This window comes from Aythya fuligula, chromosome 14 (assembly GCF_009819795.1).
Source record: "Aythya fuligula isolate bAytFul2 chromosome 14, bAytFul2.pri, whole genome shotgun sequence".
Lineage (NCBI taxonomy): Eukaryota > Metazoa > Chordata > Aves > Anseriformes > Anatidae > Aythya > Aythya fuligula.
This window is the reverse complement of record NC_045572.1, coordinates 19,462,912-19,482,044: the sequence shown is the minus strand read 5'-3', so window position 1 is coordinate 19,482,044 and position 19,133 is coordinate 19,462,912. Positions and strand designations below refer to the sequence as shown.

At 49.4% G+C, this 19,133-nt stretch overlaps 1 protein-coding gene across 4 annotated transcripts in view; it reads left to right on the top strand.

The window, feature by feature from the left end:
• The window catches only part of PPP2R2B (protein phosphatase 2 regulatory subunit Bbeta), a 95,471-nt gene that overhangs the window by 61,513 nt on the left and 14,825 nt on the right, over positions 1-19,133 (top strand). For all 4 annotated transcript variants that reach the window (XM_032196714.1, XM_032196712.1, XM_032196715.1 and 1 more), the window contains 3 exons: positions 8,421-8,518; positions 10,078-10,243; positions 12,289-12,401. In XM_032196714.1, the coding sequence (XP_032052605.1) occupies positions 8,421-8,518; positions 10,078-10,243; positions 12,289-12,401 (377 nt within the window). The remainder of the gene's footprint in view (positions 1-8,420; positions 8,519-10,077; positions 10,244-12,288; positions 12,402-19,133) is intronic.

The following is a 19,133-nucleotide window of genomic DNA, read 5'->3' as shown; positions in this document are numbered from 1 at the left end:
CATGAAGTGACCAGGAGTACCCACAATTTCCTTACACAGAAGTCTTTGTTGTAAGGACTCGTGGAGGCTCTGGTCCCAAAACATTCTCAATTTGTCAGCCAGTTGATGCTGTGACAGAAAGGCATGCTTTGCCTCTTTGCATGTGGGGCTTGGGTTTTGTTTGTTTTGAGTGTTGTTTTCTTTCCCTTCCCTTTTGTAAATCATACAAAACTGGAAGAATGTTGTTGCTCCTTTGGAAAAGCCTTTCAGTGTTCAAGCCTGCACACTGGTATTTTCACAATTCTCCTTCAAAACTCATGGTTTGTTTAAAGCTCTGATGTGCAGCGTGAAGGTCTCATTGCTAACATCCTGTGTATTTCAGGGTTGTTAAAATACCCTGTTATCTCTGTTATCTACCCATTAACGGAGGGGCTGCCTTGGGATGGGCAGGATGTGCTTGCAGTGAGCTGTTATCCCACTCTTATCAGCGTTAAACTGGATTTGACAACTCAGCCTGGGATTTGAATGATCTAAATCCTTCTTCATTTGGCAACCCGTTTTGCTGTTATTTATGGTGCTTCTGAATTTATTGCCATCCGCAGATTTGGAGGCTTTGCATGCAGTGCCATCAGTGAAGTGATTTATACAAATAATGAAAAGAAAGGGTCTTCCAGTGCCACGCTGAGGTCACAAATCCCCTTTGTGGCCTCACTTCTCTGCTCCAGCTCAGCGCTCTGGCTCCCGGTCAGTGCCCAGCCTGCAGCGCTGTGCCCAGGAGCCTCTTGGTGGATGGGGCATGGACTGGGCGCTGGGGTACGGGACATGGGGCTGCCCAGGGCACCCATCCCAAAAGGGACTCGTCCCTCTGGGGGAGCAGCCACAGGGGAAGGAGGTGCAGAGATGAGTGGTGAGGCTCAGGGCCTTGCTGCTTGTCCTGCCTGAGCGTTGGGCAAGCGTTGCGCTTCCAGTAGGTGCATGAAAAAGTAGAGGGAGAAAGGAACGAGAGCAAAGCTCTGTATATCTGGCAGGAGCTGTATAGCCAGTGTTGGTTCATATCCAGGGGGATTTTTTTTTCAGATTTTGTTTCTGCATTTTTATCTGCTGATTATTACTATATGGTGCATCTCTCAGATCTTCCATGACTGCAGGTGGACACATCCTTTTGGCTTCAGCAGAGCTCTGCCAGCTTGTTGTCTGTCCAACAAAGTAACAGAAAAAGCACCTATTTGTCACTTACATTTGGGAAAGGAAAATCTAGCACCATTTTATGCAAAGACATCTCCATTACAGTTTGAACAATCTGCTAAGAGTACTACCACTTCTAGCTTTTTGGGCAGTACACACAGTCTGATGCAGAGGCTGGGCACATCTGCCCTTAAACAGGAATCAGGGGGTGCCTTCAGCTGCCGCACTTGTCCCCAGCCAAGTGACAGTGACCAAGCACCAGGACTCGGAGGCCTGGGGCAGATAAGCAGCCTGTGTGAGGTGTTTGTAAGAATGGGTGAGCTTCAGGGGGAAACCATGCGTGGCAACATGGAGATGTCAGCTCTGGGTCTTGCTGGATTAGAAATAGCTAATTTTGCAGTTTTGTGACTTACTCTTTTGTGGATCTCAGACGCAAGCTCTGCTATTCACAATGTTGCTGCTCTGGCCAATTTATCATAATGATGCTTACAGTGATGCTCTTCCTGCCTCTAAGGCATTTTCTCTGCAGTTCATGAGAATGAAACTTTGCAAAAATACCTGTGTCTGTCATAGTCCTGCCATGCAGATGGAGAAGAGCAGTGCACAGGAAGGCTGTGTGACTCCCGAGGATGCAGAAGAAACGGGAGCGGAGGTAATGAAGGAAGACACGATCATGTGTTGACTCATGCATCCTCTGTCTCACGCTGACAGCGCCCTGACACACCTTTGGCAGTGAGCACGAGGCTGGTGACAGCACCGCTGCGAGCCCTTGCAGTGAGACTCCCCGCGTGTCTCCGGGCTGCTCTCGCACTGCCGCGCTGGGAGCGTGTGGCTGCTGCCGCTGGTAGGGCTTCTCAGCCAGCACCTGCCAGCCTACCTGCCAGGGCATCCAAAAGCAGGTGCTAAGTGTTGTAAGCACAAGACAAGTGTTTCTAACAAGGTAATAAAAAATTTTGGATCATCCAGTAAAGCTCTTGTTGCTAAGGGTTGCTGTAACATGTGTACCTCAGCTGGAAAGGGTATTCTTACCATGCAGGCAGATTTTTCCCTGTCTTAACTGGCTTTGAACCTCTTCTTGGCTTACTGTGCCACGCAGAGCACCTCTTTACAACCTCGCAGCCCGTTGGATCAGCCCTGTGGTGCGACTAGAATCTGCATGCACAGCTGGTGATGTGCAGTGGGCCGCACCATCCTGCCCTAGCAGAAATCATTCTGCCCCTTGGGAAGGGGTAGACGTTGAAAGAAGTGGTGAAAACTCAGCAATTCTGTGCAAGAGAGGCCCTAGAGAATGATGCCAGGCAGAGGGGAGGCACAGGCGGTCCTCACCTCCCAGGGCAGGTGGGACAGCACGGACAGGGCACCAGAAGTGGGTGCCTGGACCCCACACACACGAGAGAGGTGGGCGGCTGCGGGGGTCCAGCTTTTGGCACTGACTTCAGCCCTCTGGTTTTGCCCTCTTTCTGTGTAATAGCTGGCTTGTTTCCTCTTTACCTGGAAAATGAGCCTTCACTCGACAAAAGAATAGGGGGAGGGGGAAACCTGCTGTTGAGCGTGTGTGTACCCATGTGTGTGTATTATAAATTTCCTATTTTTCTGATAAAGCTGCACCACTACAGTGAAAATCAAATCCAGTCTTCGATATTTTTAGCATGAAAGCGTGAAGGAACATTAATGCTCTCAGAAAGGGAGAGCTGCGGGCTGGTGCTGCTCGGAGGGGAGGGTCTCCATGGAAACAGTTTTCTTTAAATTCCTTGCATTTGGGGCACTGAGCATGTAGCGGACGATGAAGGAAATGAAAAAGCAGAAAAAAAGAAGCTTTTTTCCTTTTTGTGGTCACAAAACTACTGTAGGAACCTTAGGAGAAATGGACATAAATTATTGATCATTTCAATACACATAAATGCGAATTTTAATAAATAATTGCCTGGTCTTGTCTCGAGCGCCGCAGGAGGAGATTGGCAGGCAGCAGCCTGTAACCAGCCAGCCTGCGCCGGGGCCACAACTTTGCCGCGAGACATCTTTGACGAGGGTCTGGTGCTACACCCTGCTGATGCATTTTAATCTTTTTAAAGCTCCTTCCTTTTTCCCGTGGGAGGTGTTTTCCCATGTAATGCTGGGCTGCAGTTATTGCTCAGGGGTGTTTAGGAAGAGCAGGAGTGAGCCCACCTGTGTCCGTGGAGAGGTCCCACTGCTGTGGGTGGGCGTTGGATGGGGCTGGTGCCGGGCGGTGAGCAGAGCCCTTCAGCAGCCTGCCCACAGCTTGTGCAGCGTGAGGCATGCCAGGTGCAGAACTGTTTGCATAGCCAGACTTACACCCGTCTCCCATAAAGAGGGAGAGTGCGGGTTTGGGGTTAATTTTCTTAAGGGATGAAATCGTGCTGTTAGCCAGGTTCTGCTGCTGAGCTGCAGGAAGGCCTGGCTGTGGGCAGGAGCGAGCTTCCTGGCTCAGGGAGCCTGCTCCTGGCCCCCCATCAGGTAGCTGCTGTGGTCTGAAGAACGTCTCACTGCAGCCAGGAAAGTTACTTTAATTCCTTGAAAAACCAAGTGACCTAAAACCAGTGGCTGGTGATGGAGAAGATTAAATAGCACAAAGCAAGTACGTTTTCAGTGGTGTAATTTTAGAAGGAAAAAAATACCTCCTAGTGTAAGGTGCACATTCACACTGCTCTGTGTGACCTTTACAGGTCCTGGGCTGCTGCAGCAGCATCTGCTCTAAATCTGTCCCCAGCACTCTCTGGGTGACACTGCTGCTGACACGGGGCTCGGTGAGGACGCTGTGGTGCCACTCACCACCCCGGGGGCCAACTCACCTGCACCGCTCGGCACGTGCCAGCTGGCCTCAGGTGCTCTCTATTCACTATTGCTCGGGGTGTGTTCCTGATGTTCAGGTGTCCTCGGGCACCCGCGGGCAGCTCCACAGGGATCCCGGGAGCTCCTTCCCTGTCCTCCCTGCAGCAGGCCCAGTGCACCCTCAGGGCACAGGGAGCAGTGCTGGGGCCAGCTGCTGGGCTGCCCTTGGGCCTGCGGGCTGCCCGAGCACACGGCAGCGGGTTTGGATGCTGGCCCCGAAAGAGAAAGGGGTGGCTGGGGAGGGGGGGAGCTAAGTACTTAGCAGAGGACAGGTAGTTGGAAACTAGTGTTACAAGTGTGCCTGTTACATACATTGCTGACTGGAAACTGTCATGAATGAAAACTTCTGTCTGAATTAGGGTTTACCTCAAGCTGCTGAACTGGATTTGGCTCCAAACACAAAATCTCTCAGTGCTTAAGCATTTAATTTTAGCTGCGAGACCTGTCTGCAGCAAGGGATGCAATTGCATGTGAGAACGGGAGACATCTTTTGGGATATGTTTTTCTTACATTTGTTGTACTCAGCATCCCTTCTCTGAAATTGCAGGTTGGTTTCTGATTCTGCAGGATCCTCAAATTTTGTAGCAAGTCCATCCGATTTTATAGCAGCATGGGTGAGATGTGCCCTGTCTAGGTAATCATTGTCAATGCTTAACACATGTTGAAAATGCACTCCCCTCCTGTCCTTTGGGAGGCATTCACTGGGTGGGGTGCCTGTATGAAAGAGATTACATCAGATGGATGTTTTGTTTGTTGAAGTTTTACTGATTTCCTTTGTAAGCTCCTTGCTTCAACACAGCTTCTTTGCAGAGGCTTCCCTCATCCAAAGAACTTCATGGATCCTTGCAGCTCCGGCCTATCAGTCAGGCAAATCTGAGATGACAGAAGTGGGTGGGTGGTACCAGAGAGATTTGTTTTCCTAGTAGAAGGGGTGCAGGAAGCTGCAGGCTCCAGCACCGCGCTATGTGGATGTGGGGGCACTTGGCCACACCCTTTGCTTTGCTTTCCGTAAACCCTTCTGGATTCTCTCTCAGGGCCCAACTTGGATGCTTGGCACTTTTTCCTTGCATTGTTAAATCTCTGGCTAACTCCTGTCCAAGTCATCGTGCAGGAGGGTAACTCGAGGCTGGAAAAGGCTGTTGGATCTAGCTCAGTTTTGCAGTGTAGAGGGTGTCAGATAACCCAGCTATTTTTGCAAGTATTGTTCCTACCTACCCCCACCCAAGTCTCCAATAAATCTTTGAAAGATCAGAGTTTTTTGTTGTTGTTGTTTTGGTTTTTGTTTTTTTCACCTTGGGTCTCTTAGTTGCTTCTGATCTGTGTTGGGTGGAAATGGTAATGGGCTGTGCATCACCTTAGCTGGTACATTGATGCATTGTAAACCTGTTGGCAGTGATGTGATCTGTTACCAGAGGTTTTACGTATGTGTAGATTGTATTGCCTAAGGAAAACCAGAAAAGGAAGAAAACAAACAAAAACCTTCCACGACCTGTTTTTCTAGTTGGAAGATGAGGATTATATTTAACCGGTAATTCAAACCCAGTCAAGAGAGGAATAACAGGTGCATCTGGAGAAGCTCAGGAGCCATTCAGTAGCTTGACACTAACCACAAAAACACTGAAATTCTTAACAGATATTATCATTCCTTGGTGGTGCAGCCAACTCTACTGCTGTTAGCCTGGCTTTTCACCAGTGCTAGAAAGAATAAAGTCTGGCCCTTCGGCAATGCTTTTCAACACTTTCATTAATGTTATTAACAGATGGTTAAAACCTTCCTGGCAGATTTTGCTACCCGCAAGTGCAGGCTGAGGCTGAATGGTTCCAAGCAAGAGGACAAAGTGCTTCACCTAGAGCTGTGCAGCGCAGACAGCTCAGCCCCGATGCACTCCCTGGTTCTGTTTGTTCAGGTGGGAATGTTCACCACTAGCCCCCTTGGGTTTTGTCTCCACAGTGACACCTCTGTCTGCAGGGAAAGAGTCTCCTTAATCTATTCACAGCAGCCAAATGTTGTAAATGAATTAAGACAAACTTCAGAATGCATTCGCATGTCATTAGAAATATGCTTAATGCTGGAGAGATGGGATAATACGGGGAAGAGGAACGAAAATTAATAGCAGCAGCATGGCGTTCATTACTCACCTGCCTGCTGCCATCTGGACTTTCACAGCTCAGCAGATGTGGTGGGCTCTGTGCACATCATCAGGGCAGGGTGGATCCAGGGAGTGAGTGAGATGTCCCCTTGAAGACATAAAGTGGTGGGCAGTGTGAATGAATGGAAGATGGTCTCTGCCCCAAATTTCTCACCCACTGGTCCTCACATGCATCTCTGGCACCATCCTTGGATGGACACAGTGCAGCATGGGGCGCGTGGCTGTGGGGCTGCACAGGGGGCTGGAGCATGTAGCTGTGGTGCTTTCTTTCTGCCAGCACCAGAAATTATTTGCTCACTCTGAAGGGTTTATGAAGATCCCCGGTATCTCTGTTACCCTGGAGCTGTGGCAGGGTGGCTGAGGGTTGCAGTTATGGATGGAGCCATCCACGAGAGGAGATCTGCCATCCAACGGAGCCTGAAGACTCACAGTTTTGTACAACTGCATTGTTAAAGTGCGGCTGAGTGTTTTCTCATCACTGTTGTTCAGACTGATGCAAGCTTTAAAAGGACTTTGGGATATAAAGCCCGGAGGAATTAGGCCTGCAACTTGGCAGAAGTAATGTACGTGGGTATGACGATGTTGTCAGGCTGCTCCAGTCCAAGACAAGGGGCAAAGCAGCTGGAGCACTTGCTGTGCTGGCAGGCAGCCCTGGGCTGTGTGGTTGCTGGTGGGAGCTCAGAGCTCTGAGACCCCCATGGGGCTGCCACAGCCGCAGCATCGTTTCGCGGTGGGTGGCGTGGAAGGCGCGGGCCATACTGAGCACTGGCAGCAGCTGCAGGAGTCTGTGCCAGTCTCTGAGTCTGCGTTTATGTCCTTTTCTTCTTGTCTTTTCTGATCTGCTATGGTGACTTTCTAATGGGCGCTCAAGAAGGATAAAGATCACAGGAGGGAGAAGGAACAGCTCAGGCTGTGTGTTTTGGGTATTTCTCGCACTGGCACATGGCACAGCTAATAAGTGAGAGAGCCATTATGGTGCCGGAGTGCTCTGGAGGGTGCAGAAGGGGCAGTCCAGGCAGGACCAGTGGCCTGGCTGAGTGGCTGTGTTTGCACACACAGGCGTTTGCACACGCAGACTTATTTGCCCACACCGCCAGCACACGGGGTCTGCCTGCGTCTGAGGGGTGCAGGAGGCTTCGTCTGCAGGCTGTATGAACCCATGAGTATGGGCAAATGAGAAGGGAATAGAAATGCAAATTCTGTCAGCCTTCCTTGCAGAAATGAGCTGGCTGTTATAATAACTAAGTGCCTTTCATTGCAAAATCAATCTTGCACCAAGTACTGGGTCCCTGAGGCTGCCTTCGTTTTTCCCTACCCCTGCTTTGTGTTTGCTGACTGCTGCGCTTGAAGGCAGTCAGTGACACCAGTTGGGCAATAATTGCCACAGAATTAACCTCTGACATCCTTCTAAAAATAGCCCTAATAAATCCAATCATTAGCAGTTCTCCTGCCTGCTTTGCCTCAAGGGTAAATGCTGCAGATTAAAGCGTTTACAAGCCACAGGTCTGTGAGCGGTTCCTCGCCTCTGCCCTTGCAGTAACCTCGCACCTGCCCCTGTGGGGGAGTTTTGTGTGCTGGTGGTGACAGCGAGCACCAGCCCTGCTCCAGGGGAAGGTGAATGGCGAGAGCACGGTGGCTGCTGGATGAAGGAGGAATGAAAGGCATCGCTTCCCTTGGTCCTGATGGACCCAGGGAGATTCAGCAGTGCGCAGAGGAAAGCGGCACCATCAGTGTGGTCCCTCAGGCTGCTCTGCCCAGTGGGTTAGGGTGGCAGAGGTGAGGGGTCCTCACCTGCTGCACGCCCCCTCTCTCTGCAGGTGAAGCCCCGCAGCCCGAGGGTGGAGGGGTGGCAGCGGTGCCAGCCCAGCATGCACAGGCGAGGACAGTAAGGAGCCGGCCGGGCGCTGCTCGCTGCCATGTCCCCCGGGGCCTGGTCCCCTCGCGCTGCGGCAGCTCTCCTGATTGTGCCACGGGGGTCCCAGCTCCACACCCCCCCAGCCTCCAGCACAGCAGGGGTGGGAAGCAGCCCCGAGTCAGGTCAGGCCTGGGGTCATGCCCCTCCGGACAGTGAAGTTCCAAAATTCTGTGACCATTGCTGTATACAACAGAAAACCTGAGGCTTAAGGAAATTTCACAGGGGAGACAGAGAGCTGACACCACACGTTGCCTTTAGCTGCATGGGGAATGGCGCCTTTTAGACGACTGTGAAAAGCCAGTCTACAGTTACTTAAATTGTCTTTGTCTTTTTCTTTTCAGCTGACATTATCTCTACAGTTGAATTCAACCACACAGGAGAATTACTAGCAACAGGGGACAAGGGGGGTCGGGTTGTAATATTTCAGCGTGAGCAGGAGGTAAGTGCGAGTGAATGCAAAATGCCCATTTTATTCTTTTAAAAGAAGCTTCCTGCTGTTTCCTAATCCGTATGTGTCACTCTTAACTTCAGTTCTCTCCTGGCAGACTCAAAACCAAAAAGTGACTATTATCAGAAGCAGGATCTTGTAAAACGCCCTAAAAAAACATATGGCATTTCCTGCATCGTTTTTTGTTCCTGCTGGTGTTCTACCTGTCTGTGCTTTGGGGTATTTGTTGAGTTTGTCATGGGGGCCCTGCACTGGAGCACAAATCCCTCCAGCAACACCCTTTACACTGCCCGAACCTGAGGAAAGCATAGTTGGATCGGTGATCACTTTTTCCTTCCAAAACACATCCCTGGAGGAAATTTTGAGTTCTTTGTTAAAAGTTTTAGGTCACAGTCTGTCCAAATTCCTGCAGAAGTCACATTTGCACTTGGTGCTCAGTGTGAGACTAAAAGGCTGCTGCATGTACTGGTGGCCCAGCTGTGCACAAAACGTGGCTGGCGAAGGGGAGCTGTCACGGGCCCTGGCAGCCTGGAAGGTCCCCCTGCATCTCCACGGCTGTCCAGGGTAGTGGGTCTGGCGTGGCTCACACGGTGCTTCACAGCCTGACCTGGACAGAAGCAAAGCTCCCTTTGTGGGTGGTTTCTGAAGGTGGAAAGCGATGAATGAGGCCTGGACATTAAAAATGTTGTCCAATGATGGTTTAAATTTTTCTCAAAGTTGTAATGTCCACACTGTTTCTGTATATGCTGGATGAACGGATAGATTAAGAGTTACATGCATAGACACTTCATCTGCCTTCCCATTAGTATTTCTCCTTTATCTCTCATTTTATTATTCTACCGCTTTTGTTGAACTTTCCACTTCCTAACATCATGCAGGATATATTTCATTCACCTCCTGCCCTGAAACTCCACTCTGCTCGTGGAGACAAATGGGACTTTAGCAACCCAAATGCATCATTTGCGTGCGGGAAGTTAATCTGCACAATAGTTGTCATTTAATTACCTCAGCCCCATTCAGAGCCTGATGCTGTAAGGTTCACTGCATGGGATTTGGAGATACACAATACCTTGTGAGACTGAGCACTGAGCCATGTTATACAGTATTAATTCTTGCAGAGATTGTCTCCTTTCCATGGTTGTTTTATTCTTGCTTTATATTTGTGCATCTGTGGGGTGGATTTTCCTTATCCTGTGCAAGTGGAGCAATTCCGTTGGTGTCTCTGGCACTGGTTTCAGCATGCCGGTTGGGGCTGGCTTGCTGTCAGCCCTCGTTGTTCCATACAAGTTTCTCCTGGAGGTGACCAGCCTGGGGGCTCTGCTTGCTGTGGGCGCAGCACGAAAGCAGTGCCCCAGCCTGGCATTGCCAGCGTGCTGGATCTGGCACGGGAGGAGGGTGCTGCGCGGGTCGCAGCTTGGCTTTCTCACCTGAGCTGCTGCCTGTCACTGCGGTGAGGTGCTCACTGTGTAACAACCTTGGAGGACAAGAGAGTCAACAGAATATTTTCTCCTCTCCGTGTCTTAAATTTCTCTTTATCCCCCTTCCTGCAGAGCAAAAACCAACCCCACCGCAGGGGAGAATACAATGTTTACAGCACTTTCCAGAGCCACGAGCCAGAGTTCGATTACCTGAAGAGTTTGGAGATAGAAGAGAAGATCAATAAAATACGATGGCTCCCACAGCAAAATGCAGCCTATTTCCTGCTCTCCACCAACGGTATGTGACCATGGCCATGGCTCCCCAGCCCTGGAGAGGCAGAGGGAGCTTCTCTGTAAGGCTTCTGCTGGAGAAATATATTTTTTTTAAAAATGTTGACTCACTTCACAGCAAACACCAATATAAAAAGGGTAACAGGAACCTGGCCAAAGTGTTCTGGCAGAGTCTGATTCTCGTGCACCAGCTTTTGTCTTTATTTCACAGCTTTCACTCACTGCAAGGAGTGAATCTTTTCCCACTGCTGACTTTTTTTTTTTTTTTTTTTTTTTTGGTTTTTGGAACCTGGGAACTCTTTGTGTTTTTGGGGGTGGTGGTGGTTTTTAAAGAAAAAAAACACAGATGATTTGTTTGAATTTGCGTTCAGCTCAGCAGTTTCGTGTTATGTTCAGATAAATATCAGGAGGATCCAGGAATATTACTTGGGATGAATAGGACCTTAAGATGGATGTGACTTAATTACTTCAGGGGAAAAGGAGGGGTCTAATTATCTTCCATAACCAACTTACTTTGTATTGTAGAATTGACTCTATTGATCATTATAATAAAATTTAAAGACTTACTAAACTCATTTGGGGGGAGAATCATCGAAATGCAATGAAGATTAATTATAGAGCATAATGTTCTGTTAATTGAGTTTTTAAATAGTTTTTTGATTAACAGGGATATTATCTTTGCATTTGGAATGGTGTTTCATATACTAGCAGGTTATCAAAACAGCTCTTTGTAAAATATTCCCATGTTATGCTGTTTCTTTTTGTTCTTACTCTTAAACTAACATTATATGTAGAAGCACCCTGAAGTAAAGTGGGTTAATAAAAACAAAATTAATGGCAGTCAGTTACAATTGCTGTGTAAAGGGGAAAATTAAGATGAATGATGTGTGTGTAAAACCTGATGGAAGTGATGATAAACTATTGATGAAGTCTGCCAAGAGAGAGGAAAGAAAGCACCATCATTCAGTGTAAAGACCGCCTGGAGGACTTTGTGGTGCAGGATCAATGGGATGCCCGAAGGGACAGGGTGGGGCACTGGTGGTGAGGGAAATCAGGGCTGCTTTCAGAGTCAGTAATAGGTGCTGGAGTTGGTTCAGTTTCTGGATGGGGAAAGTCACAAGTGACTTCTGAGTAAATTATATCGTGACTTCACCTTGCTCTGGGAGTTTCCAGGAGAGAGAGCTTACATTCCCAAGGACTTGCTCCTTCAGAATTCTGCTGTATCTGCCAGCTTGCCTCTAGCCTTGAGTCATCTATTGCTCTGTTCCGCTCTTCCCATGCTGTATTTCTTGCTTAAACTACATTAGAAGCAAAATTACGTACGTTGAAGCATTCTGTGCCTAATGAGTTTTGTCAGCTCCCCAGTACTCACCCTGTAGCAGCAACAGCACTGCTGTGCCTGGTGGCCCCCATACCCGATGGGGCTAACCTAAACCAGGGTAGCCCTGGGGATGCTCCCACCCCTCCTTGTGTGTTTTGTCAGGGGCGGGCTGGGCGTGCAGGCGAGTGGAGATGGGCGCATGCAGGCACACACGGCTCAGCAACAGAGCAGAGCTGGGCAGGTGTGCACGGCACTGCCGGCCACAGGGACACGCAGCCCAGCTTCCCTGCGCCGCTTGGGGCCTGCTGTCATAGCCAGTGCCTCGTCACCTCCTCGTGCAGGGCTCAGCGAGACCCCATCACTTGATATGTCAAACACCAGCATTCAAGGCATAATTGCTGAGGCTGCCTGCCTTGGGAAATCGCATTTTGTATTATTTGTACATTCATCTGATGGTTCTATTTTTTTGTTCAATAATTTTCTTACGTATGTAGTAAGTGCACAAGCTGTTGTCCAGCAGGAGTATGAAAACAAAAGTTCTCAGGGTAAGGTGGCATGGTGACAGTTGCATTTTCTGGGAGGGTTTCTTTCCATGTAACTGCATTGCTTCCAGTACGTTAAAGATGAGGATGTAGCAGACTTTCAACTTGGAAGCCAACTGACATGGCCTTGCCGTTCCTGTCAGATGTTCCTCCAGGAGCAGCCAGGCGTAACTCTGTCTTCTCTCCCAGATAAAACTGTGAAGCTGTGGAAAGTCAGTGAGCGAGACAAGAGGCCGGAGGGATACAACCTCAAGGATGAAGATGGACGCCTCCGAGACCCCTCCATGATTACCACACTGCGGGTGAGTGAAGTCAGACCAGGATTGCCAGGAAATCTTTCTTTTATGGGCTTGGAAAAATATGACTGCCAATGCTACAGTGTACAGCGGTACCAGTCACACCACACTGCCTTGGTGGGATTGGTCTCTGAGGGCAGGGGTGCTGGCTGCTGTTTCAGTCGCTTTTCATTTTCCTGCCAACCTATGTAGATTAAAACTGGCCTCCTAAACACCCAAGGCTACGTTTTCCATTTACTGCAAGGGAGATGCATGCACAAAACCCATTAAACCAGCCATCCCTGCACCCTGGGAGTGCTCCCATGTTTGGGAGCTCTGGAGAGGGAAGGCACAGCAATGCTGCAGTTCTCATCTTCTGGGCTTGCTGTGCACTCTGGGCCTTGGGAGATGATTGCACCTGGAGAGCAGCATGCCAGTAAATTTGCTCTTCCTCCCAGTGCTGCCGTGCTGTGTCTGCTTCTGATCTTTAATTTGCATATAAAGAGCCAACTCTGGCCGGAGGCAGTGCGTGGCCCGTTAATTCAATCAGAGCTTGCCTGTGCTCCGGGAGCTCCGGCTGCTCAGGTCCAGGCAGCACAGAGACCCCGTAGCCCCGTGCCCTGCAGGAGCAGCCCTGTCATGAGCAGGTGCCCCTCTGACAGCTGGGAGAAGCCTCGCCCCCCTCTGCTTGATATTCAGGGCAGAAACAGAAAATTGCTCCTTTAACCTGTGGGTGTAGAAATTCCAAATATTCAGTATTTTTGTCACGGCATTAATCAGGCCATACTAGCTTGTCATTTATTAATATCCTGTCAGAATTTGCATTTTAAGTACTCAGGTTTTGTATTTATATATATATAAAATTGTTGGTATGATTACCCTTGGCTCACTTTTATAGCTTTCAGTTTCATTGCAGATTAAGCCTTTGAGAACCCCAGACAGCTAGTTAATTCTCGCCTCCGTACTGAGTTGCTCCTGGGGCCAGCAGGCATTTTTCCTTACAGAGCAGGAAAACCGTATATTTCATGTATATATGAATCTGCTGTCATGCTTCAGGCAGCATTTCCAGATTAATACACTGTCACCCAGACAGCCTGCTGGAGGACTTCACTTGGGATCTGGATGCTGGTGCTGTAGTTACCAACGCTGAGCGGGATGGGAGGTGGATTGTAAAAAGACAGCAAGTGTTAAGGGGTTTTACTGTGGTTACTGCTTTTTTCCTCTGTCTACATGCATTGAAAAGCCCTGGGCTTACAGAGAAAGTGCAGGTCCTACTTCCTCCTGGGTCTGTGGTCTTGGCGCCTGTGCTGAGCTCTGCAGTGGGCACTGGTGGGTGCTGGTATCGGTGCTGGTGCCTCCCCTTGTCCCCATGCCCAGGGTCTCCTGAGCACCCAAAACAGCCCATTGGAAACAATTCAAAATGAAAAATGACAGGCCAACATTCTCACAAGCTACTTTTTTTTAATATTGATTTATTTTTATTTCTAATGTATCCTTTAAGAACACTGAATTTCTGGGGGAAGCAGAGCAGCCCGAGTTCAGGGTAAAGGTGATGCTTGTTTCTTTTCTTTCCTGCACAAACTGCTTTAAAATTGACACAACATCAATGTAACATCTTAAGTGAAATATTTCATTATAGAAACAATGAGTTTTGACATTTTGAAATGAAACCTCTAAACCTTTTGAAAAAACATTATGAAAGTTTCCTTGACTTTTCTTAAAGGCTGAATATCCAGAATGCTTACTGGCCTGAATAGCAAACAGACGTATTTTGGTGTAGATCAAGGATTTATATTTTGGGCTGGCATTCAGCATCATCTTCGTAGTGCCCCGTGCACCCCAGATGTTTGCCTCGCCTCCCGTGCCCGTGGCCCACCACGTGCCAGGGGCCAGGGCTCTGTCTCTGCGGGCCACTGCTGGGCTCCCTTCCAGCTGGCCGCAGAGTGCGGGGAGCACAGCCTGCGGAGCACAGCCCGCGGCCGGCACAGGGCCCTCGTCTGCATGCAGCCGCTCTTCTACCTGCACAAGGCAGCTGTTGATGCTCTGGTGTCACTCGGAGGGTCTTGAAGCTGTCCTGCTGCTGCTTCTGCCACCTTTCTGGCATGGGTTAGTGGCATAACGGGAGCAGCCAGCCCCGAGCAGGGCTGTGTCACGGGGGGTGTGGGCACATGGGGCTGGCCCCGTGTCAGGGCCATCACTGCTGGAGCCGCTCCTGGCGCCTCTGCACTCGCTGCCCCACAGGCTGGGAGCCGCTCAATCGGCCAGGCGAGGGTAACGATGCCTTGGCAGGTGACAGTTATGAAAATAAATAATCGTCATACTCATCTGTGCTATTGATTGTTGGTGTTAGCTGATTGCATTTGACCACATCCTGGCATTTGATTTGGCGACCGCAGGGCTGCGGGGGAACCAGAGATCAGTCTGGGCATCCTTTGCAGGCCTTCAACCTTAAATCACAGCTCCAGCCTGCCTGCCACTGCCTGCACGTGGAGCGGTGTCCCCAAGGAGGAGCAGGAGTGCTGAGGTGTGGCTGGTGCCAGGTCCAGCCCCGGGCAGCGTGGTACGGGGCTTTGTGGCCAAGGCACCCTCCTCCCAGCCCTGCTGCAGCCTTCCTGACCCCACACCAGACTCCTTGGTGGGAAAGGTCTGTCAGTGGCTTTTTCTATTCTCACTTATGCTTGTTTTCTGGCTTCTTCTTTTTTTTTTTTTTTTTTTCAATTGTGAATCATTTGCACTGTCTGTGAGAGAAAGGTGAGGCTTTAGATAAATCATTAAGTAATTTGTGTTCGTGCCATGTGCTGGTGCCATTGCAGGCCCTGTGCTGGTTCTGGTGTGTATGGAGCAGCAGTTCTGCAGCTCCTGGCCCCCAAAGCTCCTGCTTTGCAGCAATAGGAAGAGGTAAAACAGGATGGAAGTGCGTGGTATTACAGGTATTAGCATCAGCATCTGTAATGTCTTCTGTCCCTAAGGATGGAAAATAGAGGAGCCTTCAGCCAACTCTGGTTCGAGCTAATGTTTTGATGATTTTACTTAGACAGATATTTACATATTTAACGATTTTGCTGCAGCTTGGCGCATGTTGGACCTTTAATTGTCCTGTGATGACTCGCATTTTTGGAGTAAAGCTGCATCCATCCACAGTTTAATTTTCAACCACAGACAAGCAAAAAAGGGTTTTAAAGCCACCTTGCTGCAATCATCTCTCACCCATTCATCGTAACGGTTTAAATTTACTTGATGAGCATTGTTCTCTGAGGAATTTCTAACCCACATAATGCAAAAGGAATATTTAACTCTGCTCAGAGTGTGAAGTAAGGCTTTTGCAGTCATTAAAAGAGCTCTGCTTATTTGGATAGGCCCCCAGTCTAATAGCTGTAGCCCTTCGGCCACTGAGCTGTGTAGAAGCCTAAATTAACAGCTTCAGAGAGCTCTCCAAGTGCTTCTCTGCATACAGTTGTACCTGCGCTGTGGGATGTTTGCAGGAAATAATTAACACAAATAATATCCAAGGCTTAAATCTTTTTTAAATAGGGAGTGTGTTTGCTTTGATCCCCGCACGGTACAAGGCAGAGTGAAGAGGAGCAGGGGTGTGCATGCCCTCCCTGTGGGGCACGGCTGTGCACATCCTGGCTGCTGTGCTCAGTAGGGGGCTTGCTGGGGCTTTGATGAATAGAACTGGGGGAACCGTCTGGGGTGAAACAGCTGCTGGGCCTCATTCCATAATAAAGAGTGTCTGATTTTCACATTGCTTGTGTAAATAAATAAATAAAAAGCAGCAGGCTGTGCTGCTAGTGCTGCCTTCATATTTAATAGCTGAACTCCGAACACTGCAGGGACGTCTTCCCCACCTGCCTCTGGCTCCCTGGCACTACTGCTCAGGAGGACGGTGGGTGTCCGTGCAGCATGTGCCCACCTCCTCAGAAATGGGCAATTGCTGTTCTGAGTCCCAGCAAAGTCCCAGAGGGTTAGCTCTGTGAGGGTGGGATTGCAGAACAGCATCTCAGGAGGGGCTTCCCAAGTGATCTTTGCAGGGTGGCCTTGGCTGAACGCACAGAGTGCCAGGGCCCTGTGTCTCTGAGGGAAGACACGGTGTCCTCTGTTGTGTGGGGGAGGTTGCAGGGGCAGGCAGCTCATCACTGTATGCAGGGAGATAAGCTTCTGATTAGCTTCTGAGCCAGTGAGAAAGCCAAGGTGCACCACATGTCAAGAAGGCTTGCAATACGGGAATCATTGCCTCTATTTTCTGTGTGATACCAAAAGAAAGGGATAAAGGCATTGCAGATGTCGCCAGCAGTGCATAACTTTATCAAAAAGTCTTCAGCTCCCCTTCAAATGGGATTTTGTCCATGCCTGAGGCAGAGGGGGACAGCACTTGCTGCCCAGACAGACCATGAATGTCCAGAGGTGCACTGCTAACCCGTGTGTACTCCCTGTCCCGCTGGCACCCCAGCTGGCTGCAGATAGCATATCCAACAGCAGCACCAGCACAGGCGTGCAAGTGAAAGACACAGCGATGTACTGTTTGGAAGCTATTTCTAAAGAATATCCTTTTAGGCCACTCCTGCAGTGCCCCTGGTCATGCCACCAGCACAGGTCCTGCCTCCAGCCCCTGCAGAGTAGAGGGAGCAGCCTGGCTGTCGCTGCCCATCTCACTCTTCCTTCTTCCTAGGTCATTAGGTGCTTTCTTTCTTTTGGTGTAATCTCATTATTCATCCGTTTAATACTAGTAAACTTGCTTCAGAATGCTGATGACCAGGACTGACCTTTCAGATTCTTTTTTCATCCCTTTTTCCACAGCAATTGTCCAGTTGGTGTCTGTCTAGACGTACTGTAGAAACAATGTGCCGGGCAGAATTATCAAGCGGGTTTAGATTACTCTGAATTTGTGTTTGTTAACAGAACTGTGCTTTTACATAATTCTCCATGGGAAAGTAGGAAAATTGTAAACTGTCAGATGAGATTTGACTGATACGGGCCCTTCTTGAGTGGGAGAAATAAGTTAAAAAATACTACTGTAAACAGTCACATCTTTAAGGGAAATGTAACTCTTAAGGAGTCTGAATAAGAGCTGAGGATTTTTAACTTCAGAAAAAAAAATGTTCTGTTTGTTCTTTGAATTCTTATTTCAGAATTTAGGTACAGATGGTGAAAGTCATCCTGACATGTAATAATGGAACTGGGACAGACTCTCAGTTACAAACAAGAAAAGAATCCTATGACACTATAAAAATAAACAAAGAAGGGGAAATCTGGGATGCGCAAGAAGTGACGTTTGCTATGAATGCTGTCAGACTTGCACAAAATATTCCTCCTGAACTGGTCCCCTTTTGGGGCAGGTGGTGTTGGGGTGGATTGACCACGCGGTGGGGTCGTGTGAGTGATGGTGGGTGGATGATGGAGGGGAGCTGCTGGGTGCTGCTCCCACCAGGGGCACATGGGATCTGCAGGGCACTCGGCTCCTCCTGGCCTGGCATGAGGACATCTCCCATCACAGCTGGGGCCTCTGCCCACAAGCCACTGTCCTGCTGCCTTCTGTCCTGGGCCTCAAGGTGGGGACTGATGGGCAGCGATCTTCGGGAGTGCCTTGGTGGCTGACAGCTCAGTGCGGGGCTGTGAGCCCAGCCTGTGAGCAGAGCTCAGCAAGCAGACAGATCCAGTCCCACACCGTGTCCCCATCCAGCACTGGTGCTGCAGCCCTCGGCGTGCCCGCAGCCTCCCTGGCGCAGCAGTAGCTGAGCAGAACAAGGCTCCTTCCAGCAGGCTGGCTGGGCTGCGCTGAGCACGCTCATGAATGCAAACCTCGCTGTGTGAGCTGCAGCCATGGCCACGCTGGTGGAGAGCAGAGTCCGAGGACTCATCTCATCTCATCTGGGCAGCTGGAGAGGGAAAGGGGGTCAGGCATGCACACATTACCAGGAACTCGAAAGTGGAAATTCTGCATGGCTCCTGCGCTTTACCTGATGGGGGGCATGCTGCAGCTCTGAGGTTGGTGGCATCACTGAACCCACCTTGTCCCAAGGGGAAATACAAGAAAAGAGATTAAAAAGTTGCACCCAGTATCTCCAGTTTGTTTTAGACATCAAATTTAAGGCTAAATGTAGGGAAATTAAATTTTTGCTACTTTGGACTGCAGTAATGTCAGAGAACATGCCCCAAGCTGCAGACCCTAGTGACTCCAGTCCTCCCCCTTCTGCCCCTGAGTTGGCACCTGAGTCCCTTTGGGGCAGCCCGTACCACTGGGACCCGTGAACAGGAAGGGGATCTTTGGCTGGTGGGAAGCCTGTGCTGGCATTTTGGTGCATGGAAAGCACTCTGTAACAGGCAACAGAAGAAACAGTGCTAGGGTAAAGCTTAGCAGGGACGGAAATGTCTAGGGAAAACAGATGAAACCAGGAGCTCTATCAGCTACATGGGCTAGTAATTAGATAGCAGGTTTATCTTCACACAGGAAAGAATCTTCTCATGTGTCATGGGGAGAGTCCAACAAGACAAAGTCCTGAAGATCATGAAATTGTCAGTCTGCCATGAAAATGGTGTTTGATGTATATTTTGTCTGCAAAACATTAATTTGCAAATAGTGTTGGCCAGTTATTCCTGGTGCTGACAGCACAGAATATGAGCATTTGGGAGGTAAAAAATAAACATCAGGGAGCATATTCTGAGAGGGGCTTAGCTGTGACAGGAGGCTAAGTACCTGGCAGGATTTACCCCCAAGCAGCCAGCACTGCAGCGATTTGCCAGTAACGGGATTACATTTTC